This window comes from Rhamphochromis sp. 'chilingali' (assembly GCF_963969265.1).
Source record: "Rhamphochromis sp. 'chilingali' genome assembly, chromosome: 2".
Classification (NCBI taxonomy): domain Eukaryota; kingdom Metazoa; phylum Chordata; class Actinopteri; order Cichliformes; family Cichlidae; genus Rhamphochromis; species Rhamphochromis sp. 'chilingali'.
The window spans coordinates 22,533,659-22,556,767 of NC_137930.1; the positions used below are offsets into that span (position 1 = coordinate 22,533,659).

Genomic DNA, 23,109 nt, shown 5'->3' on the forward strand with positions numbered 1-23,109 from the left:
TCTTCTCCCAGGTAGGGTCTGCAGGTTCTTTACCTTACAGTAAGGGTCCTTGAGGCGACTGTTATGATTTGTTGCTATATAAATAAGCCTGAATTGAATTGAACTGGATCTCATAAATCTCACTGGTGTCATGTGTATGGCCCTTCAAAGTAACGATTCATTCTGAAGAGAAATGGCATATTCAAATGAGTCGCCAACAGCAATACTGATCTGAATTTGTAAACAGCAAAAATCTGAACTTAGAAAAAATATGATTTAATGCTTTGATAACCAGACGAAGCCAGCAGGTGTTTTCATTCATTAATGAATAAAAAAAGAAATTTTACATGTTTTATACATTTTTTTCCTGCGTCTAAAATTAACAATGTAAAAATTTAATAAAACTAAATAAATAATTGACAGTCCCAACAGCTGATGAATGGATCTGAACACACTTTGAAGCAGACATCAACAGGTTTATATCTCTATTATTATTAAGACGAACTTTCAATTTATTTTCTAATTTGTCATTTGACCAGATAACTTCAAAATGAATGGCATTCCCATTAGAGCTAACTGTACTTGCTCGTCGCTTTTTTCCGCTGACAGAAAAGACAAACCTTGTTTAAACTGTTCAGCGTGATGACCACAACCGTGCTAATGGCTAAATGTCCAGGCAAATGAAAAACAGCATATCACCATCTCTAATTTTTCACATATTTGTTCCACCAATCATGCATGATTGGTGGAACAAATATGTGAACAAATATGCATTTTTATGCAAATATGTGAAAGAATATGCATTTTTTCAATTGGTTTACACCTCCTCCACAGAGTTAAACATCAAACTCAAGCACAGAGTTTGGGTTTCTCTAGAGCAGGGGTCTCCAACTCCAGTCCTCGGGAGCTACTGTCCTGCAGCTTTTAGATGCATCCTTGTTCCAACACACCTCAATCAAATGAATGGCTTGTTAGCAGGCCTTTGCCAAACTTGCTGAAGACGTAATTCAACCATTTGATTCAGCTGCGTTGGAGTAGGGATGCATCTAAAAGTTGCAGGACAGTAGCTCTCGAAGACTGCAGTTGGAGTGAACATTACAGCCTCCAGAGCAGCTAACTGAATTTAAGAACAGGCTTAAGGACTCTACGTGGGCCTTAAGCAAAGAGGGGGGAATGGACCAGCAGATGATGACATTTATAATGTAATATAATTTATAAAGTTTTTACTTCCATTTTCTAAGAATCCATTTTAATTTGGGAAATAGCCCATAATTTTCAGATTAAGAGAAGAAAAAGATATTAATCAATCATCAAATTCAAACTAAAAGAAATTTGGGATAAGGCTAGATTATCCTTAACTATAAAACCAAGCAGTTGAAAACTATAACAAAAAAACGGTATTTGGACTGATCTTCGCAATAGTGAAGACACAACAATTTCAGAGACTCTACTTTACCTGAGTAAATAAAGGCAACTCCCTTTGAATGAAAGAATGCTACCAAAGATATGCTTAACTGCAACCTTTACATTATTGTCTCTTACTGGATTGGTATGATGTGAGATTGATTCATTCATTTTTTTACCATGTTGATGCAGACATACAACATTGCCATACTTGTAATTTTTTGCTGAAATTTGGAAAAGCCTACAGCTACCAATTCTGCCAAATTTCCCCACCTTTACATATTGTGCCATAAATACTTACAGTCAGTACATGGATTGTATGTTCCACCAAACTGTCCAATGATGATCTAAATGTTGTGCTTTACAAAACTCTATCTGTGATCCACACCATCAGCTGAGTCTAACGCTGCAGACCAGGTGGGACAGTATGAACCAGGTGAGAGCAGTGAATACCGTGGTTCTATATTCACATTTCCATGATGGCAAATATGATCAGAGTAAATATTCTTGTGCTGATGGTCTGCATGTCTCGAGGTCATTATGTTCTCATACAGATACTACAGAAAACTGCACGCAATCGTGAATGGTCACCCGCAAACAATTATGTGACCTCTGTCCTACAGTTACCATAACAACAGGAGACCTATCCCAGGGGAGCAGCTGTGCTGTGCATTTTCCAAAAGCTTCCCCAAACCCCTCCCGCTTATCAATTACAAAGTGCCATCTTTCATCTTCATCGCTTTCCTTCCTTTTCCCCCTTTCCTTTAATTTCCTGTCTCCTGTTTATTTCTAAGTAAGGCATTACATTAAAGAGCATCACTTCACTCCACTTAGTGTGATACTGGTGGCTAATGGTCTAAAGCAGGGGTGCTCAATACGTCGATCGCGATCGACCAGTCGATCGCAAAGGTAGTATTGGTAGATCGCATGGCATTAAAAAAATAGATGCCAGCCTATCATCCATCCCGTCACTTGATTGATACAGGGAAGCCAGTCAGATGACAGCAGATTTTTTCTGACGCTTAGGTCGCTGCGCATGCGCAAACAGCGGCGCGAAGTGTAGTAAAACTGACAAGCTAGTCAGCGAGTTAACTCCAATTTTTAGCTCTCGGTTTTTTCTCTTAAACCTGGCCGTCAGCAGCTACTGTCCGGACTATGCATCCCTGGCTGATTCAATTCAGTGCAAGTCATCAGAGTAAACTCAGGTAATGACAAAAAATTTACATAGTTAATTGTGTTGTGAAATATTGGATATTGCGGTTATGCATGTATATACATTGTAGATATAAAGAATCCTCAATATATTTATAAATAAGTATATGTTTTGGATTTTTGTAGTGGGTAGATCATTTTGACTTGGTCATTTTATAAGTAGCTCACATGCGGAAAAAGTGTGAGCACCCCTGGTCTAAAGTGTCCAACATCACACTTGCCAAATCCAACTGCAGCCTCAATAAATCCAGCTAATCTCAATTAGCACTGCTGTTGGACATGTTTTGTACCATCCAATAACAGAACGTGACTTCTCCTCTCTTGCCTTCGTCTTTGCCACTCCCTCCATCTCTGTTAACTTATTCATACATACTCACTGCTGGATCACTATAACAGCAATTTGGGTGGCTGTCTAAGTGATGCAAGCCCACCCAACAAGCCTGCATGATGCTATTTATCTCTATTCAAAAGTCTCCTTTATTCACTGGCTTATCTGATATTGATTTCTTCAAAGGATGTGTAAGGTCTGAGGAGTCAAGAGAAGACATCCTGTTTATAGCCCGGAGGGAACACATCAAATGAATACGGTGATAACAGAGAATAACAACAAAGTTAACCTTATTCCAAACTGACTCGAAGCATCATCCTCGTCCAACTCTTTATTAAATCTGCATGGTGATCACGTTGAGACAACTACTCAGGCACAAGCTTGTGACTGAGCGCCACCTTTGTCCTCACTGATGACGATAATGACTTGTTTTTGAATTACAGTTTTGTAACTCATGACTACTTTCTTAATCAGGAATTCATAAGCATAATCATGGTCTCATTGCATCACTCGTTAAAGGGAAATCAGCTCCGGGGTATTGACGTGTACTCTTGAGCAAGGAGTTCATTTGAAAGGTTAAACCTCACACAAAGGGCATCCCCAGGTCTTACCTTTGTCCACAGATTCAAACCAAATGCTCCCCACTTGTAAACACACTTGTGCTTGTGTGAGAACCAACCACAGCTCTTGAATTAACATTTGTTTGACTTGCATTTTTGGTATTTCCTGTTTTATTTAGAACACAGCCTTGCTTTTTATTGAGAATCTTTATATTCCTGCCCATTTGTGCTGCACCTATATTTAACTGTATTCACCTAAAAGCTGTGTGTTACCATCTTCCTCTCTCAGATCATCTTTTTCTTATGTGTCAAGCATTAAGCACTCTTCCTTGTGTAAGACGTCCCATATGTCCAGTCCTATTTAGTCTCCCTTTTTAGTTTGTTTGTCTCAACAGACAACAGACTGACACATTGTTTACTGAATATAAAATTCCACAACTGAAAAACTGAGCTTGTGAGTCTTTGCTTGGTCTCCAGAATGCTACCAAGTCCTCTTTCTGTAGCCTGTACTGTAGTTCTTTCCAATTCTTTTCCATATGGGGCGATTGCAAACCTCCTCGGGGATGTGATGCCATTAAAGCTTGCTCTCTCGCTCTCAAGAGTGATAGCAAACTTGTTTTTCTACCGTACTTGTAAACCACATTACTTTCCACTAAATTTAGCCGTATACACACACACACAGCCCAAACTGTTTACTTGCATGAAGTGAAAACATTTGCTCAAACCACGTCACAGGTTGTTGCATAAAAACACAAGTAAATCATAGCATGAGTCGAGACTTTTACAAGACTTATATGTACATTAATTATTAAGACTGTTTTTTCAATGTCTTTTCTATGTATGTCATCACAGCTCATACCTTACAAGAGACATGTCTCTGTCTCTATGTGTGAGAAGCTCATTCTCCATACAATTGGATAGCTATATTATGTTTGCTGCTGATCGGATGTTTGTGTCCATGTCTGCGCCAACCGAACGTATATTAAGCAAGCTTTGACATGCATTGTCCAGGACAAGCTGCGGTCGAAAGATTTAAGAGCCGTTATTGGATCATGTAATATGAATACCTCACTGAGGGGACCTAACCATATAGATGATCAATCTCTGAATGGCCTCATTACATGCACCACAATGCTCTGCCCTCTTTTGCTCTCGATTTCACTGAGAGAAGACAGATGAGACAGTAATAGTCGTTTGTCTGTCAGAGCCCTCTGCTGTAGTCAGGCCGAAAAGGGGACAGAAAACAGAGAACATACACAAAGGAACATGGAGCAAAGGAGCAAGAGAACCAGAGCCCGATCAATATAGGATTTTTTTGGACCAGTACCAATATGTCAGTGATTAAACATCCAATTTTTTTCAGACACACGAAACCTAACAGATTTCTCTAACATTTTATAAGGTAAAAAAAAAAAATGAAATTTTATTTTATTGTCACAACAAGTTGTGGATTAACTCTGCTCGACTCTACTTGAGTCATCCGATTGTTGCTGTTTGTGGCTTTCCAAACACCTGTTGCTAACAGGAAAACTGCAGAGTGGCATGTGGTGGACAAATTATGCGGCATCAACCCTCACATCATAGCTGAAGAGTGTTTCTTCCGTGTCTTCGCTGCTTTCTTAATTTTCATTTATCAGCGATTGTGAATGCTGATACCAGCAGATTCATATGTAGACCGGCCTTTAAAGGGAACAACTGAAAAGTGTCTGTAGATCAAAGATGTGCCATACAACCTCCAACAAAACACAATACTACTACTACAACACAATAAATATACAAAAAAACTGTTCTTACTAAAGGTAGAATCTGTGTGTTTCACCACTTGAGGCAAAAAAAACACCATCGAGTGTAACCAGGCTATGAAGGAAGAGATGCTAGTAGGTAGAACATCCCAGGTAGAACATATTAAGTGACATTATTGGGCAGCTCCTAAAGTGTTACAAGGCTACCTACTATTACAACTATAGTGCTGCTACTGCTGCCTGCAACCATCAATAAAATGTTCCGAATTTTTATTTCCATATTTCTGCAAGGCTGCAGAAATATTGTGCACATTAACAACACACGAAGGAGGACGGCATAATAAAAGCAATCTCACAGGATTACTTGACAGCCAGTTCAACCTTGGAGATGCAGGTTGTGGGCATGTTTATGTTTAAGAAATGATATTCAGTCATTAGTAGAGATGGAAGTGCTTTAAATATTTTAGCACCAGAACTTATTGTTACAGTGAAATAACATATGGCAAAGGTTTCAACTCATTATTTTTTAAATGACTGCTCTGCTGAAGCATCTGCTGAAGGCATTCAGCACATATTTCGCCACTGCTTTCATGCATTATTTGCAGTTGCAGAGCTAATGTCAAAACAACACTGTCATGATTTTACTGACTTTACATCGTCATTCACCAAATTCATAATTTGTGCATATTTGTGCATGTTCACAATGCATCCTGTGTTAGTTGGAGGTGAACCTGAGTAATCACAGACTGTATATAAATGATGGATACCCACTATAACATCATCTAGTGTTTTGTGAAGCTTTGTCTTTAGTATTTTGTCGTTATGATTTCTGAAAACAAAGATTGAATAGAAGAAGCAAATGACTGAGAAATTCAAAAAGTAGCAAGAAGCGCACACTAGAAATCGACTTTAATAAACAGAACGTGCAGGTCAGGTTACTTTTTGGGGAATTTTGTAGCTACGACGTAGGTACAGCGTAGATTTCTTGATAAACCATAAATCCTCTGTAACACCAAACCCCAACCTTAACCCCAACCCTAATCCCATTGAAACTTATACAATAATTTAACTAACTTTGAAAATAAATAAATAAATAAATAAATAAATAAATAAAAGTTTGAAGTGTTTCTTGTAAATGGTTAAGGCACTACTGCATTGCCTTGATTTGTCAGATCCAGAATCTACAGCTATCGTTAAAATACAGTCTTTGAGTCCAATGTGACAGGTCCCAGAATATGAAATCAGCAGTACACTGTGGCTGACGTGTGGTTTAAATATTCATACAAAGAACAGGTTTCTTTTAGAAATATTACAGTTTGCATTATTTCTGTGACTTCCACTTTCGTTTTGTTTGTTTTATTTTTCTTTTATTTATTTCTTATACATTGTTATTCTCCTTTTATTTGCTTTGACGGTGCCTGTGATATAAAGAAAAAGCAAAACAGTGTCAGCAGAGAACATGAACAAAACCTCTGAGGAGGGATAATTTCTTGGGTGTGAAAACTGAATGAATACAGTATTCCACCAACTTGGAAGCGGATAACAAAACCCAGCCCTATTACCCTCCAATCGAGTTAACTTAAAAATAGCACCGCACATAGCCGCTCCTGCACAACCTTTAGAAGAATCACACAAACCAGCCAGCGGGCAGAAATGTGAGGGTTTTTTTAAATTTTTTTGTAAAGACATTATTGTTAGAATCCAGGGGTTCAGAGAGAAAATGCCATTGACGTAACTTGCCCCATGACGCCAGGCAGCTGAAGACAATGTGACCAGTGAGAAAGACTGGAAAGGGCCTCGGCAGAAAGAAAGGCCAGAGATGTTTATGTCAGTGTGTGTGTGTATGCACAATTACTCATGCTGTAGGGACATAAATTAGTTTAAACAGTCACATTGTATGGCGCTGCCTCCCGTTTGGGGACAAAAACCAAGTGCCCAAAGAGTAAATCATTAAATATGACTAGACCTAAGTGCGAAGAAAGGCACGGTTTTGGTTTGGGTGAAAGTTACAGTTAAATTAAGCTAGCATTCCTTCAGAAAAGCTCATCCACAATTATGTATCAATTTCTATCAGTATCAAAGGATCCAGGCTTAAATCTAGTTAAATAAAGTTCAGCACAAGCGAGATTGTTTGTTCAGATTTCATATTCACTTAACCTAGTTCCACTCTATATTTGCCCCCTGGGTGTGACCGTAGGTGTATATGGTTGTGTGAAGGATTTACACGCATGTGTGCATAAATTTGGGGTTTGTCTTTCAGTTTCCTGCTCGCCTGTGTGACAAAATGTTGCAATGCATGTTCCCAGGTTATAACAACCATCTCATTTGTTCAAGCTGGGAGTGTAAGACCAGCTGATAAATCACATTCATCGTTTGTGTGTCTGTGTGTGTCTGCATGTGTACGCAGCGGAGGGATGCACCACTGACACTGTCTACTATTGATCAAAGACAAAGGAGAAATTGAGGACTGGTGGAGAGATTTTCTTCTCCTGGTGCTTAAAACTTTTAGATTCAAAGCCTTAACACCACTGTAATGAAATCAATCATATCCCTGTTTATCAACAGGCACCAACAAAACCACACACCCACCATCTAATACTCTCTCTGTCTTTTTTTTTCCTCTAAGAAGAGTATAACCTCTCAATTCTCCTAATGAGGGAAAGAGGAAAGCAATTTTCCCCAGTGTGCTTCCTGTTGTTTTCCCCTGTGGTCCCTCGGTTTGCTCTCTCTCCTCTTGTTGCTATCACTTTCAGCTTTGCTCTAACATGATTTAGAGTATGTCTCCTTAATGGCCATCTTCCTAGCCTTCTTTTCTCTGTATCCCTCTGTTTCTCACCCTTCCACTCCCCAGCCATGTGACAGGTTAAAATATGTCACTGGCACATAACCGAAGCCAAAATCACTCACATTAAAGCACCAAATAGGGGACGTAAACAGGGTGTTACTCGTAAAACAGAGCCCACAACTCTTGCTTATTTAGGATGAGACGATATTTCAGAGACAATAATTTAAGGGAGCTATTAAAGCTGCCAAAGGAAAGGAGGATAAATGGATGCAGTGAAAGTAGGGACAAATAACGCACAAGCATTAAAACAAAGAAGGAAGCAGGGAAAGAAAACGAAAACCTCAGCAAATCAAAGGTGGAGGTAAAAGTTAAGTGAATCAAAACAGCACACAGCAGTGGCAAACTCTCTTCATATATGCCTGTCATAAAGATGCCCGATGTGATGAATAGGCCTTTATTACTTTTACTATCTTTCCTCACATCTTTTCGTCTAGTTTCTTTTATATGACCAAACGCCTCCCAGCAGTGCTAACATCTCAGCTTTTCAAACACTGCATGAATACTCTCAAATCTCTTTTTGTCCCTCTGGAGCAAAAGAAAAGACCCATAAAATCCATTTGCATGAAACCACTCTGCTGATTGCTCAGAAAAGATGTACTCCTCATATGGAAAATAAAGTAACAGTGCGAGATATAAACCCTACCTGGCAAGAGGAAGCAGTTCCAGGTTATAATCCACTAAAGGCAGATGTAGGCACTCCACACATCCCCATTAAAGTGGCCTACTTCCTCTGTCAAGCTGGTGTGTGAGTGTTTGTGGCTGGCTAGCTGGGCTGGTGTGTGTGATGCTGTCAGTGTGGGCTAGGCCAACTGAACTGTGCAGAGATACAGAAGAAGAGAGAGAGAGAGAGCACGTGCAAGAGAGAGAGAGAGAAAAGAGAGAATGCCCAAGAGGCTAAGAAGGTAGACTCCCGAGCTGCACAAACAAGTGAGAAGGAAACGGGGGAGAGGGAATGAAGGAGAGGGAGGAGACAGCGATAATGAGAAGAGACGAATGAGCAGCGTGAGCTCAGACAGAAACACGCGGTGTGTATGTCCAACAATCACACTGACTCATCTCTACTGTCCTCCATAATTGGACATGTGTGTGACAGACATGAATGTACATATTGTGTCCATTTGTGGCTCCACCACACCCCCCGCCCAAACTCCATTTCTTGGTGAAGCCATTACAGCCAGGTCCCACAGGGTGCACAAAGGACACAATGGACACATAACCACTGTAAACACACACAAGCACAAGCAGCAGAAAACATATCCATCTATCTTACACACACGATGCGGCCACAAAGTCACAGAGCAACCATACATGAAATGGGAAAGATGTCATTTTGGAAAAGCTTCCTATCTCAGAGGGACAGATGGTGCTACAATATCTATAACGTTGTACGATAGCAGAAATAGCAGCTAAATTTGACTTTTAAAGCCAAAATCTGGAATTTCTTTGGACACTAAACAGATAATATTTACAACATGTGCACGGGATAGCAGGACATAATATCGCTCTAATAAATGGAGGGATTTCTGTATGTTTATGTGTGCTGACTGTTTTCTTTTCCTATTTCAGTCAACTTTCTTCCAACTCACTTGTAACTTCACAGGTATATTGCTGACAGCCAAACAAAGAGCACATTTAATCTATTGCTGTTTGGATTCATATTGCTAATTCTAAATAGAGGCAAAGAACACATAAACACACAGATACATTATTAGAAACAATAAATAAATAACCTTCTACTTTATATTTAAACAGATAAATTGAGGAGTTCTCAGCTGCTATGTACAGTACTATGTACTAACATACTGTGGCATACCCCTGGAAATAATATTTGCATACTATTAGGGTCATAGACATAAGCTTATGCTTAATCTGACTCCACAGATGATTCACACTCTTCTGTGACCTCATATTTGTGTCACCAATTCAGATAACATAACTTAAAAATAAACCTGCACTCGCTGAGACGTCTACCTTTGGTGACGCAAACACGTCTGACACATGCTCAGATCAGGATTAAGACCTTATACACATGTGAAGACCTCACCTTAACACAGTGTCTGTTGTACTTCCACAACGCATGTACGATGATGTGCAACCTGACTTGATCAATCAGCAATTATATTGACATCATTTTCTACACTTCTTGTCAAGGTCACTGTAGATATGTGCCGTGTGGCTATTTATAGATGTGTTTGCACTCCATAAACGCACTGAGTCACAGCTTGCCTCAACATCCTAGACTTGATGACATGAATGCACTTTTTTTTTTCTATTGAAACAAACCCTGAGTGAGCTTGAGGTTAGGAGGGATTTTACTGTACAAGCGTTGTAAGAGAGCTAAAACAGAATGTTAGTCTACTTTCACCTAAGACACGCTTATGTTGCAAATAAGACAATAAAATGAAACTGTGGTCAACCTGCAATAGTACACAAAGCATCACTGCTTGACTTAACTAGCTAATAATAAGAAACAAGCTAGTTATATCAATTATGCTAAAGTTCAAAAACTAAACTTAATCTTATATTTAAAAAAATTAAAATTAAATTTATTTTTTTTAAAAATAGACTGAAGAAATATGACCAACCATTCAAAGACAACTTTGGCTGTTTGACAAATTTTAATACTGAGGTTGTATAATGAGTAACACAACAACCGTAATACAATGTGATAATGGTGCTAAGTGCCTCTGATAAAAGCTTTAAAACTGAATGGCAAACATGAGAAGTGTTAAAGGAACCTTTAATAATGAGACATAACGGATCCACATGACACTCTCTTTGCCCCTCGCACCAGTTCACACATTCCTTCCCTCTCTCTTTTCGCTCTTCTTCTGTCACTGTTATCACAAGAGCCTCTCTGCACTACCCAGGAGAAAGGTTGTGTTTTTTTCTTCTTTTGTCGCCTTAGTGGCAAGGAACATTTGACATTGGAAGGTAAGAGACACACCTGCTGTCTCTCTCCACATAAATGCTTGAGTCAATACTTATCCCTCACCAACAAAAGTCCAAGATGCTTGGCTTCATATGCTGAGGTAACAGTTCAACAGTGGTTAATGTGAGAAAAAGAACTCCAACAGATCACAATAACATTAAAGAAAAAACTGTTTAAAGTTTCTCCAGTCGCAGCAAATTTCATCGATTTCATGTGCAGAAGGTGAGAAGAAGGTCAAGTGTTTTCCACTCGGTAAACAAAAGAGGTAAATCACACCTGAGCCATTTGTCAGGTTCCACCCACACACTCATCTCAGGACTCGGCTTTTCCATTGTGAACGTGGCATCAAAAACTTTATAAAGGCCAAAATTTGAATACGGTACTTGGCAAGTAAGTTCATTTTTCATTCTCGCAGTAAAAAAAATGGGGGGGGGGGGGGGGGGGGGAACAAAAGGGGGATTTCACAAGAAACAACCACAGTCTAAATAAAATGTTTATCAAAGTCCCTGCTTTCACCTAACATGGTATTTACAAAACTAAACACACTCCCGCAGTCAAATCACACACACTCAGGCATTGGGACCATATTTAACAAGCATGCAGACACAATATAGAGAGCAAAAAGAGTGTGACCTCTGCAGCAGTATTACATAAACATGACATACAGTACCTTAGACACCGGCATCGGGACACGCAGTGTGCTTGCTTGTTTCAATGAGTGTTAATATTGTTGTTGTGTGTCCTAGAGTACTCCGAAGAAGAGCACAGTTCATCCACACATACACACAGCACATGTGCAGTGCAAATACTAGATGCAGGCTGCTAATCCACAGTGACCATATGTCTTTTTTTCTCCTGTCTGTTATTCAGATATTGTGATAGTGCCTTTTTCTCCTAGTTGTGTTTCTTGTCTCTGCTCTTTCTGCAGCGGTCCCAGCTTCTACCCCAGCTCGGTGATAACGTGCGCGCCAACGTGTGTGCGAAAGACAGGGAAGAGAGGGAAGAGGGGGTGGGAGGGGTTGAGAGAAGAGAGGGGGTGGGTGGGGGTGGGGGGGGGGATTGGGTGAAGGAGGGGGACGATGCAAAAGAAAGACAGATGGAATCGGGGAGAGACAGAGGTGTGAGAGTGACAGCAGGAAATGTAAAAATGTGATGTGTTAAAAATCACGGAGGGAGCGCTGGTTAGGAAAAGATCAAATGCGGCGAAACTCTGGAGATCGAAGCAGCAAGAGTCCCTCATTCCTCACCCTCTCTCTCTTTTCCACTACGTGCTATTTTTAGAAGTTGATCTGCCGCAAATCAAAGCCCCGAATCAAAACCTATCAAAAGAGCAGAATGTTAAGGGCCATGACTTTCACAAGTAATGGGACGCACACACCAAACTGGTCCGTTACAATGACCATGCGTCTGCATCAGACCTGAAGAGTGGCATGTAAGCTATTCATCAGGCCTTATCTAATCATATCATGTGCTAATACATAATAGGCTTCACGAATAGCTATTTTAAACACTTGTCAATTACACTGCACAGACGCACAGCTGCCTCTCACAGTTTCTAGCCAAAATTATTCCTGAGAAAATGTATCCAGACGTAACGTTTAAAAAGCAGGATATAAACTAAATGGAAATTAGATTTCAGTGATTGTTTTTTTTTTCTTTGTTTTGTTTTTGTAAACCTGCTTCAAAGACTCTTTTTAGGCTGTGGCTAAAAGCATAAAGTTCTCAGTCTCTTAATTGTCGTATTAATCAGAAATGTCCTTGTGTCAAAACCATCCTTGTAATTTACACATTAGAATATTATCGCAGCTCCATTACATGCTCGGTGGAGCACACGTCATTTTTCAGAGTAAAGAATGTGCGTAATTAAAACCCAGAGTGGATGGATTTCATGCTCTGCATTACCTTCTTAGGTCTGAGTCTGCGAGGCTCTTATCTATACTTCCTTCTGTGCTGATGCATTACCATTACATAACACAGTTATGAATAGTTAAAGGTGAGCTAAAATAAAGCCAAACATCACTCCGTCAGAAGGAAATCATTAATTTTTAAAGAAAGCCAAGGGAATTAATCTAACACCACAGACCATAATCATTAACATCACTCAGCCATTTGTGTGTGTCTGCGTGTGTGTGAGCGACTGACAGAAAGACAGTTAGCGAGGTCAAGTGCAGGGAAAACAAATGTTTGTTTCTACACGTGCCAAATATGTTGCATTTTTGTGAAAAAACTAGCTCAAAAAAATGTAAACACTGTAAAAAGAACTGATAAAAGTAGACATCAGATGACAATGAGCTGGTCCTGATGTTTCTAAACAACAAAAGGAAGAATTTGAGAATCTGAGTTCATCCATTTCTCGCAAGAAGGAAGAATTTCATGCTTAATCCCGGAGTCGAAGCTGTATCACGATCAGTTGTTGGCAGAATTAGGACCACATCTGAAGAGCTGTACGCATAATTTCAGACAGTGTGAGATAAAATACAATTCATTTACTATTTCCATATCATTTTATATTCAGTATCGGCGCACATTTGTACTTGTTACAGGATGGAATGGTCCAAACTGTTTATTCACATGGTAGCTGAAAAAAAAAACAAATGCCACAAATTAAGCAAATGGCTACATTAAGAATAGCTGGGCCGGAAAAATATTTTTAGTGCGTGACATATTCATACAAATTTTATGCGTCCGGTGCATAATGGTGTTAAGAAGATTATATTTGAAGAGGGAACACACAACAAAACAAGCCTGAAAAACAGGGTTGAGTTAAAGTTGAACTTTTGTCAACCACTGAATGTATTCTTATTTTCCTAATATGAATACAGTAGCACATTACTGACATCTCACCTATGTCTTAATTTCTCACAGTCCAGCTTTGATGAAGAACTCTGCAAGACGAAGGAAAGTTTAAGATTGCGGCATTGCTTGCACACAAAGTGGATAGTCGTCCTGGTGATTATAAGACAATAAAATCTCTATAAATAATTTTTTTACAGTATTTAGTCCAAATCAGAATCAGAATACTTTATCAATCCCTGAGGAAATTATGTGGTAAAATCTAAAGGAAATAGCGCGAACCACTTATAGCCGGCGCAGCAAAGCATAGTGCATTCTAAGCCTCTTAAAAGATGACTACTGAGCAGCAGCAATGCCATTAATTTATTATGGAAAAATCTTTTTGGATGATGAAATCTAATTAAAAATTATGATCCACTATGACGTTCCTCACATCTGCACCATTTGGAGCTGTAAATCTGGATGTCATGACACCACATCCCAGAAATAGCATGCAATGTGCCTCGTGTGAGTGTGTGCATGTGTGCGATGGAGAGCAAGCAGCAACAAGAAGACAAATGGAATTCATCCATGTCTAATTAGAGACAGCGAGGGGGAAAGTATGCATCTGTTGCAGACAGAGAATAAGAGCAGGAGAAATGTCAATCATATTAACATGTGCTGGTGCAGATGTTTACCATAATTCACTTTCTGTTTGGATACTTTAAATTTTCTATCTGAAATTGTAAAGTCGGCAGTGATCTTGGAAGAAGCGCGCAGAGGTCCGCAAAAAAAGTGCCTTTTATCCGACGTGTAAATATTAGTATTTAAAGTGTTTAGAATGGCTCACTGAAATGACACATGCGCGGCCACCCCTCACGGCTAACTGCTATCCTCATTGTGTACCCAGTGAAAATAAACTGTCAAAAAAACTACACACTCCTTCAGCAACTTGTTAACTTTCCCCTCGCTCTCTCTGATGTCACTCCCGGCCTCCTGAAGATGACTATCTACTAAAACTCACTCTATGTCAGCTTGGAGACCTACTTCTCCACTTGGACTAGTGTCACTCATGTCTGCTAACATAATTGTCTCCCTGACAAGCTTCACTCCTTGTGAGAGTTCAACTGAGACAATGTTTTGTGCACAGTGATAAGCCGTTGTTGTGTGACAAAAACAAACTTCACTCAGGTCTAGGACAAATCTGCTCCATTAGCTCACTGGAGCAATAAGCGTTAAGATGAGGACTACTGATCTCCTTCCAAAAAGGCTACATATGCATGACTCTTAACTGTGAATAAATGTACCGGATGTTTAATAGTTTAATACTTAACCAGACTAATAAACAATCATCTAAAATATATGTTTAGTGCACTCATGCTGCATTCCATTTATCTCTGAATCTGGATGTTGGAGCTAGGCGTGGCGACATGCTGGAGTTGACCTAATTCCATAGTATTTTTCAGAAAAGCAAGGAAAAAAGAATTTGTTTTGCTACTCAGTAAGGCACTCAAAAACACCCTGCGTAACATTCACAGACAAAGCCTGGTCAATGCTTTGCCCATGGCTTATTTTGTGAGTCTCAAATACACAACAAGGGTAGTATAGATTACAAGTTTTACAGTTTTAATAACGTTTCTGTGGACAGCTGCTGTCCTGGATTGTGAGGTTGGAGTAAATAGAACGAGATATTTACCAGTGTGTGCTGTGTCAGAAAATTTTGAATGACTAAAGTGCTAAAAACAAAGCAAATATTTTGCTAAGCCACTGAATCCTAAACCAAACTGGAGCCATCAGCCTATTTTTACTTTGTGTTCCTGCTTAAAATGCAGTGTGTGAAATATGCTACTTAATAGCTGCAGATTCACCGACAGCTCTTATCTGTCCCTGAACTTCATGTTTCTTTGATAGCATGCATGACAGTGCGCCTGAGCTGGAGAGACATGGCAGATTAGGAAAACAATGAACAGGAAAGGATCGCCACATTTTTATAATTCATCATGAACAGCCTGACAAGTTGAGAGAAAGTGAGCAACAGAGGAAGAATTAGAGCGGGTCCTCGTCGCCCTACGTCACCGCTTCTCCCAACATGAATGCTGCATTATAACCCCTTCAGCGCTAAAACAGATTCTCATAAATGTGAAATGAGACAGGATGAGAACAGAACAAGCTGCCTCCAAACTTCAACACACACACACACATTTTGTTCATTAGCAGAAACCATCTTTTTTTTCCACTGTTCACGGTGCTGATGTAGAAAATTTGTGCAACTTTTACTGCAGATAGTTTCTGACTCAGAGAAGGAGCGCCAGTATTGCTCATCAAATGCAAACTGTGTGTGAGCTCGGTTGTCATTTTCAAAATGGGCAGCCCTATTTAAATTCCCATCATGTGTGTGTGTGTGTGTGTGTGTGTGTGTGTGTGTGTGTGTGTGTGTGTGTGTGTGTGTGTGTGTGTGTGTGTGTGTGTGTGTTTATGCAGCTGTGCAAATGTATTTTTTTCTTGAAGAATGAAGAATGTACCGGAAGCTCTCCAGTGAAGGAGATAACACACTTTTAATGGCTCTGGCTGAGTTTAATGTTTTTTGTGTGCATGAGGAAAAAAGAAAACCTACCTTTTTAACCTATACAGTAAATCATTAGTGTATACTGCTTAGGGATCATGATTACTTATATTAGTTATTCAAGACTGCACATTTAAAACCTAAAAAGCTCGCCAATTTAAGTTGTAACTGTGGCGTTTTTAAGTGCTTTTATTTTGAAGACCTAAAGCAAAGCAAAGTGCATTGCTTTCAATGAGCTTGCCATTCGCTGAGTCCCTTAAAATGACTTGATGTCACATTGTAACATGATGTAATGTGGAATAGATATGAAGGGATTTCAGACTGTAAACAAATTAGGAGAGCAAAGCTCTTGTGTGTCAGCAGGCTATCAAAACACATTAGTATCTAAGGGGCCCAGACCTCCAAGAATACCTTATAGGAGTTCTTTGAAACTACTTTTGAAATAAAAAGTGCACCAGAGTTGATGTTTAAGTCATGAGAAGCACTTGTTTGATTTGTCAGAATCAGAAAAGGCTTATTTCTGAATGAATTTAGAATTTAAATGAACTGAAACGAAAACCTAAAGCGAATCTAATGCAAAAAGATTATTCCTTTGAGCATTTAAATTATGAACCGACCATGTTTGGCCTCTAACTGGCACATTCTGGTATGTCAGGTTATTAAATTTCACCAGCCTTTGTGCAGGTTTCTGCCTGGGATCATCCTCTGTTGTTCCACCTTTTGACAACATCTGCTGTATGATATCATGTCATCCCGCTCTATGATTATTTTAACCTCCTCTCTAACCTCAATCTAACTCGTGGCCCACTTTCCTTGACATTTTCTTGATCTGCAATTTCGCGACAGATTCGACAGCAGAGGGCTGACAGAGTGAGCATGCATCATATTTGCAAGTTAATGATAAATGTTTGCTGTGAGCCGTCTGTTCAATATGCTGACAGCAAATGGAGCTCTGCACAAAACAGACATGAAAGTCATCATCGTGCCCCACTCTCATTAGGACTCGGAGATTAGAGACTCCTCAATAGAAAAGAGGCTTGTGTCCAAATTTTTCCAAAGGGAAGCATTGAAAAGTGTTAAGGGACTGAAGGAACTAGGGCAGCTGCTGACATCAACACTGTGACGAAATAATCCCATTTTACGGTTAAACATGAATGAAAAACCTAACGCGAGTAGATAGTGGCTTCTGAAGAACGCGTGTTCTCCCTCTGGAGAGGATTCTGCTCTCGCTGCACATTTGAACACAACTCTTGAGGAAGGTGCGTGCTTCAGCTAAGTGCAGATTTACTCGGCTTTGTGCATGAGAGGAGAAATACACTTTCTGACACAAAGAAAACGGTTGAATCAATGGATCATTTTCTAAAGCGCCTTTACTGCTCTTCCTGCTCACTGGCAGCAATACACACTGCGGATCAAATACATAGTCTATTCGCTTTTGAAAATAGGTTCTGGTGTTGATTCAACAGTAACAATAAAGCAGAAATGAAGTTACTGAAGTGTCACCAAAAGAAATACTATCTTACTCCCACATCCTGAAACATGAGAGGGTGTGTACTTGTGGTAATCAAGGAAAGCTTGTTGAAGCTGTGTGAAGTTTTCCTTTGAGCATATTTTTACACTGTGAAAAGAAAAGTAAAACGAAAATGTAAAACAAAAGAGGACAAGAATAGAACTTGTTTCTCCTGGTTGGAGGTTGTGTCTTTGTGCTGTCCACCACCCCACTTCCCTTCTAACATGGACTTTTATAGGTTTTTGGTTTCCTTTACATCCAAAATGACACTAAAAGGGTATCCCAGTGTGTCGGAAATTGAATCTAAAATATAATTTTCTGATGATTTGAAAGTGAAAGTGTGTTAAAATGTTCAATTATTCGGAGAAATTTGTAATTTTCTGAATAATTTTCTGCACGTTAGGTCTGATTGACATTTGAAACTACCTTTTGATACGCGTTCTCTCCTTTGTGGTAACGTGAAGCAACCCAAGAACACTTCCCAAGATACACAGTAAAGTGACCTGGATATATATCTTTTAAAAGCTTCCATGCAACACTGCTGATACTACTTTTCCTCATATATGCCATATTTGACAAAGCTAATTTGCATATTATTAAATACATTTGGAGGTGACTGAATACAAACTATTTGCCTCTAAGGGACTCTAGAGAAATGCAATCAAAAGTGAACTAATTTGGCTAGATGTACAATGTTATGATTAAGCATGTATTCCCTTGCCTTCGGGACTGCGTTTCCATTTAATAAGGGATTACAATAAAATGTTCTAATAAGTGTGCACGGAACAGGAATAACAGGAGTGATCGCACTGGGCAGCGCATGTACGAAACTGCACTATCAGGTTTTTCCAGGATTTGTGATGAATTTTAAAAACTTTGTTTTGGCAAGAACTGCCTCGAGCATTTTAGCATGTTTTGTAAATATGTTTTTCTTCAAAGAAATCTTCCTCTGCCTCCTGGTCTGAAAACACTGCAGGTTTAAAATGAGTGACCATAGAGTGTTAGAGGTCACTAAAAGTTGTTCTGTCTGTACTTCAGTTGCACCGCCACCGTGTCCGAGCTGCCTTACGCCACCTTATGTTTCTCAGATGTTTACTCTGTGATATGTGCAACATTTTCAGATCCATCTTTCCTGGAAAATGAGTTCACGCAGCTCATGTTTCAGCTGTGTACTGACTTAGTTTGGATGAAAGGCCAAATCTGAGGAAAACAATGAGTACAACTGAGCCTCTTTCGGGCATGGGGGAACTTAAAGACTTCACAATTGAAAAAGTGATAAACCTGGCAGGTTTCTGGGTCACATCTGCGCTAAGACACTGTTTTGTCAATAGAGTTTGCATAAACAGCATCGACTTACGTGACTTAGCATGCTCGCAAAGTTGTTTTGCCATTGAGCACATTGAACACTGTCGTGTGTGTAAATGTGTTCATTTACTCAGCAGGGAGCGCCTAATTGGCACTGACCCTGGGAGGACACAAGCAAGGAATCCAACTTTCCACGTAGTGTTGATGTAGAAAGATTCAATAGATCAGAACATTGTCCTGCAAGAAAAACACTGTAGCAGTGCAAATATTATTAGAAAGATATCTTAAGTTAAAAACAGCTTTTATATGTGCTGAAGTTGATAACACTCATGGGGAAATAGTAAAAAACAAAACAAAAAAACAGAGGATAGTCTGACTGAAACTTCTGAAAAAGGGGAAACACATATGTACATATGTACACGTGCAATGAATACACATGCATGCAGACAGAAGAGAATGAAAGATGAAAGATTGCCGGCTTGTCAGTCTTTCTTGCTCTCTTTCATGCACTGATGAAATGAACCCTTAATGTGCAACAGGTGTGCCATCCACACACAAGGCTATTTATCCCTTTTAATCACCTTTCAGCTAAACTCAAATGAACTGGGTAGCACTCCTTTTAAACTGATGAAGTGAATGAGCTGTCTCTTTTGTTTATCAAAAATGAAGGAGGAAAGGAGAAAAAAAAGTGTTGGAAATTAAAGAGGAAGGAAATGTGAGTGGTGCTCACAGAAACGCTACATCAAATAATCAGTCCGAGAAAATCTAAACAAACGAATGCACATTACAGACAGATGTGCATTCATCTTTCTTAATAATAAAAAGTGCTTCGTATGATGTCATATTTATGTCAGACTAGACCTCTTTTTTCACACAAAAAAACCCCAAATAGCAATTAAGAAAACTGTTTGAGTAGATTTCCCTGGGTAGAAGCTTGAAATGACCAAACTGGGCCATGGTAATCTCAGTCACAGCATCCCCAGCAGCCACCCTGTTAATCAGGGCAGCAGAAGCCCCATGAGCTCTTAAAGATCAGTTCCAGTGCATCCTTAAGCGTGACGCATTGTGCTACATTAAGACAAGGATAGTTGACTAAGGTGCATTTAATTCATTTTTGAAATAGACCAGTGAAGACAAACAATCACCTCTAATCAATTTTTGAACATTTTAATAACAAGAATGGTTAACTGAAACGTGAAAGAGAGGCCTTGACAAGCAGAATCAGTAGCTCACCGCAGCTGGGTGGATTTTAGCATCGTACAGTTTTCCTTCTTTTATTCCAGCCTACAAGTTTCCTGTTTTACTATCTGCCTAAAGTAACTAAGTAGTATGTAGCAACTGTTTCTTACAAAATTTTGTGGAAAAAACTGAAACAAATCTAAAAGGTTAATGCAGGTAGAAACAAAAGCTCAAATAATTTATGCACAAGCCTTTGCAGTGTATTATTATTATTAGTCCTTTATTTATCCAGGTAAAAAATCTCATTCCCAAGGTCATTATCTTTGATTATGCCATGGCATTGATTTTGAATAAAGTATGTCAGTGAGAAAACAAAGCACAGCCTCACACAGAAGGCAGAGTTTCTTCTCAAACTCTTTACCTCAATGAAAAAAGCACCTGATGCTAACAGCATTCAGTTAAACCTGCTGGTTACGGTTTATAATAATCATACTGGTTTATAAAAGAAACTACAGGAACAAACACTGGCTTTTGCTAGGAGGATGTGGCCTAAATTTCCTTGAGGACAGTCAAGGAACTTTTAAACTTTGAAATTTACGTCAGACAAAGGCAGCATTGAACTTCCCCAGAGAAATGTAAGAGTTTCTGTGAGTGGAAAATCAGAATTATGGCAATAAGAACTACAGACGAGGCTTTTACATGCGTGACGTTACTGTGCACAAAGTGTGTGCAATTCACGGGGCATCTGTGATGGGGGTTTGCACAAATATATGCATTCCCATGTGTTCATGTGTTTACTGATTTATCTCTGGCCTCAAATGAAATTGGAAATGCTCCTAGATATGTGTGTCCATGTGTCATACCTGTTCAAAATGCGGAACGGGAGGCTCCCTCCTGTGTAGTTGGAGCTGCTTGTCAATGTTGTCCTTCAGGCACTGACACACACGGCGCTTCTGGTCTCCTGAATAGGCTTCCAGGCTGAGCAGGCAGTCACACTTCTGGAGAGAGAGAGAGAGAGAGTGAGGGGAGAGAGGAGGAAAAGGGGTGGAGGAAAAGACAGCGGGCAGTTACGCATCTACTGTCAACTAAATGAAAAAGCAGTGTCTCCTGATGCTTGGATAGTGAAAGACTGTCACAGCACAAGAAAATAAACATAATATAATATATAAAACACAAAAGTATAATAAAAATGAAAAAAAAGTGGCAAAAACAAGTTTTTCCCCATCTTACTGGCCCTTTTCAAGAAAACTAGAGAATACTAGAATGCTAGAGTTAACCGTGTGCCTGTTTGAGTGCCTCTTTCTGTGAGACCTTTAAGAGAGATAATGAATGACTATAGAATGACTATAGTATCTATATAGCATTTGACCTTGACTTAACATTCAGGTATTATGTGAGCCTTGTTTTTAGAACAGAGTTTAAGGTGGCACGCACCCACGCTGGGAAGCAAAATGCTTGCTTTAGTGAAATTGAATAAAGGCCAGCATCCACATTAGGCAGAATTTGATATGCTGACAAAATGATTATGTAGCCAGTGTCAAGCTGGTGCTCTTGAAAAAGTACCAATCAATGCATCCCCAGGAAATACATGAGAAAGAATCTGACGAGTGCTTAATTGGCTAAGAGTTGACAAACAGCAGTCCAGTAACTTTTCACTCAAGAGGACATAAATACTCCTCGTACATCCAGAATCTGCAATCGAAGACCTGTGACCATTCTCAGTAATGAACACATTAAACACTTAATGGATTAATGGGCCCATTTGTTTGTTGGCCGTGATTCAAGGAATGCATTTTTGATCAAAGATGGACTGTATCAAAAATAAATAAAGGAAAGGAAGAAGAGTTTACATATTTATGGTGAGGTCAGCGTCTGCCTTTCATAATGTTTGGTTCTGGTTAGTCACTTCCTGCTTTATTTTGAAATCTCTGTTCCTGCCTTTTTTCCCTTCTGTGTCTGCTTTATCGGTCTTGAGTGAGCTAATCGTCCTTCTCAGTTTATATACCTCGTGCCTAGAACCCTCCAGCTGTCTGAATGTCTTTGTATAAAGTAGCTTTTATGCCTTCAATTCATACTCTTGTGTTTTCCTAGTATGTCTTCATTTTCCTGTTTATTTATTCCTTGTGTGTTCTTGACTTGTGATGGACGTCTTGCCTATTTTTCGACCTTGTCCTTTTACCTTCCTCTGTTTGCCTTCACTGCCTGCCTATGATTAAAGAGTGGATTTGGATTTTACCCTGCCTCTGTGCGTGCCTCCTGCATTTGTTTTTCCTCCTGTGTAATTATCACATTGCCACATAGTGCTGTTTGAAGTGGAGGTCTTAAAATACCAACTTTTACTACTGTATAGGAATTTCTTTTACTTATGTATTAATCACATTATGTTATTGTATAATGCCTTGGTGCCACTGGATTTTAACATGTCTCACACTCATACTGTAAGACAAATGGTGGGGGTCTAGTAAGGAAGTTGGGGGAAGCAGACAGCTCCACAGGAAGAGTCTTTTGTCTCTTCGAGGACTCTGGGAGGTAGCAAGGGAGTGTGAACCTTAAGGTGTGAAACAGCTGTGTACTGCCTTTTGTTCCTGGAGAAGGTATTTAACTGAGAGCCATGCTAGGCTCAGAGAGACTCTGCTGACCGTCTGCCCCACGGTCATGCAGGCTCTCCACCAACTTGGTTGTCTGTTCTTTGTGTTTTGATTAAAGAATGTTAGCTACTGCTCACCACTCGTCTGCAGGCTTTATTTAAATGGAAAACTTCCACAACACTACACACGC

General features: G+C 39.5%; 1 protein-coding gene across 9 annotated transcripts in view; it reads right to left on the reverse strand.

Moving 5' to 3' along the window:
• The window catches only part of rgs3a (regulator of G protein signaling 3a), a gene marked incomplete at its 5' end in the record, with an annotated part of 156,352 nt that overhangs the window by 40,240 nt on the left and 93,003 nt on the right, over positions 1-23,109 (reverse strand). For 7 of the 9 annotated variants that reach the window (XM_080875367.1, XM_080875371.1, XM_080875374.1 and 4 more), the window contains one exon: positions 21,195-21,329. In XM_080875367.1, the coding sequence (XP_080731493.1) occupies positions 21,195-21,329 (135 nt within the window). Of the gene's footprint in view, positions 1-8,713; positions 8,853-11,672; positions 11,793-21,194; positions 21,330-23,109 lie in introns of those variants that run through there. The other 2 variants (XM_080875377.1, XM_080875378.1) reach the window with 2 other exon arrangements.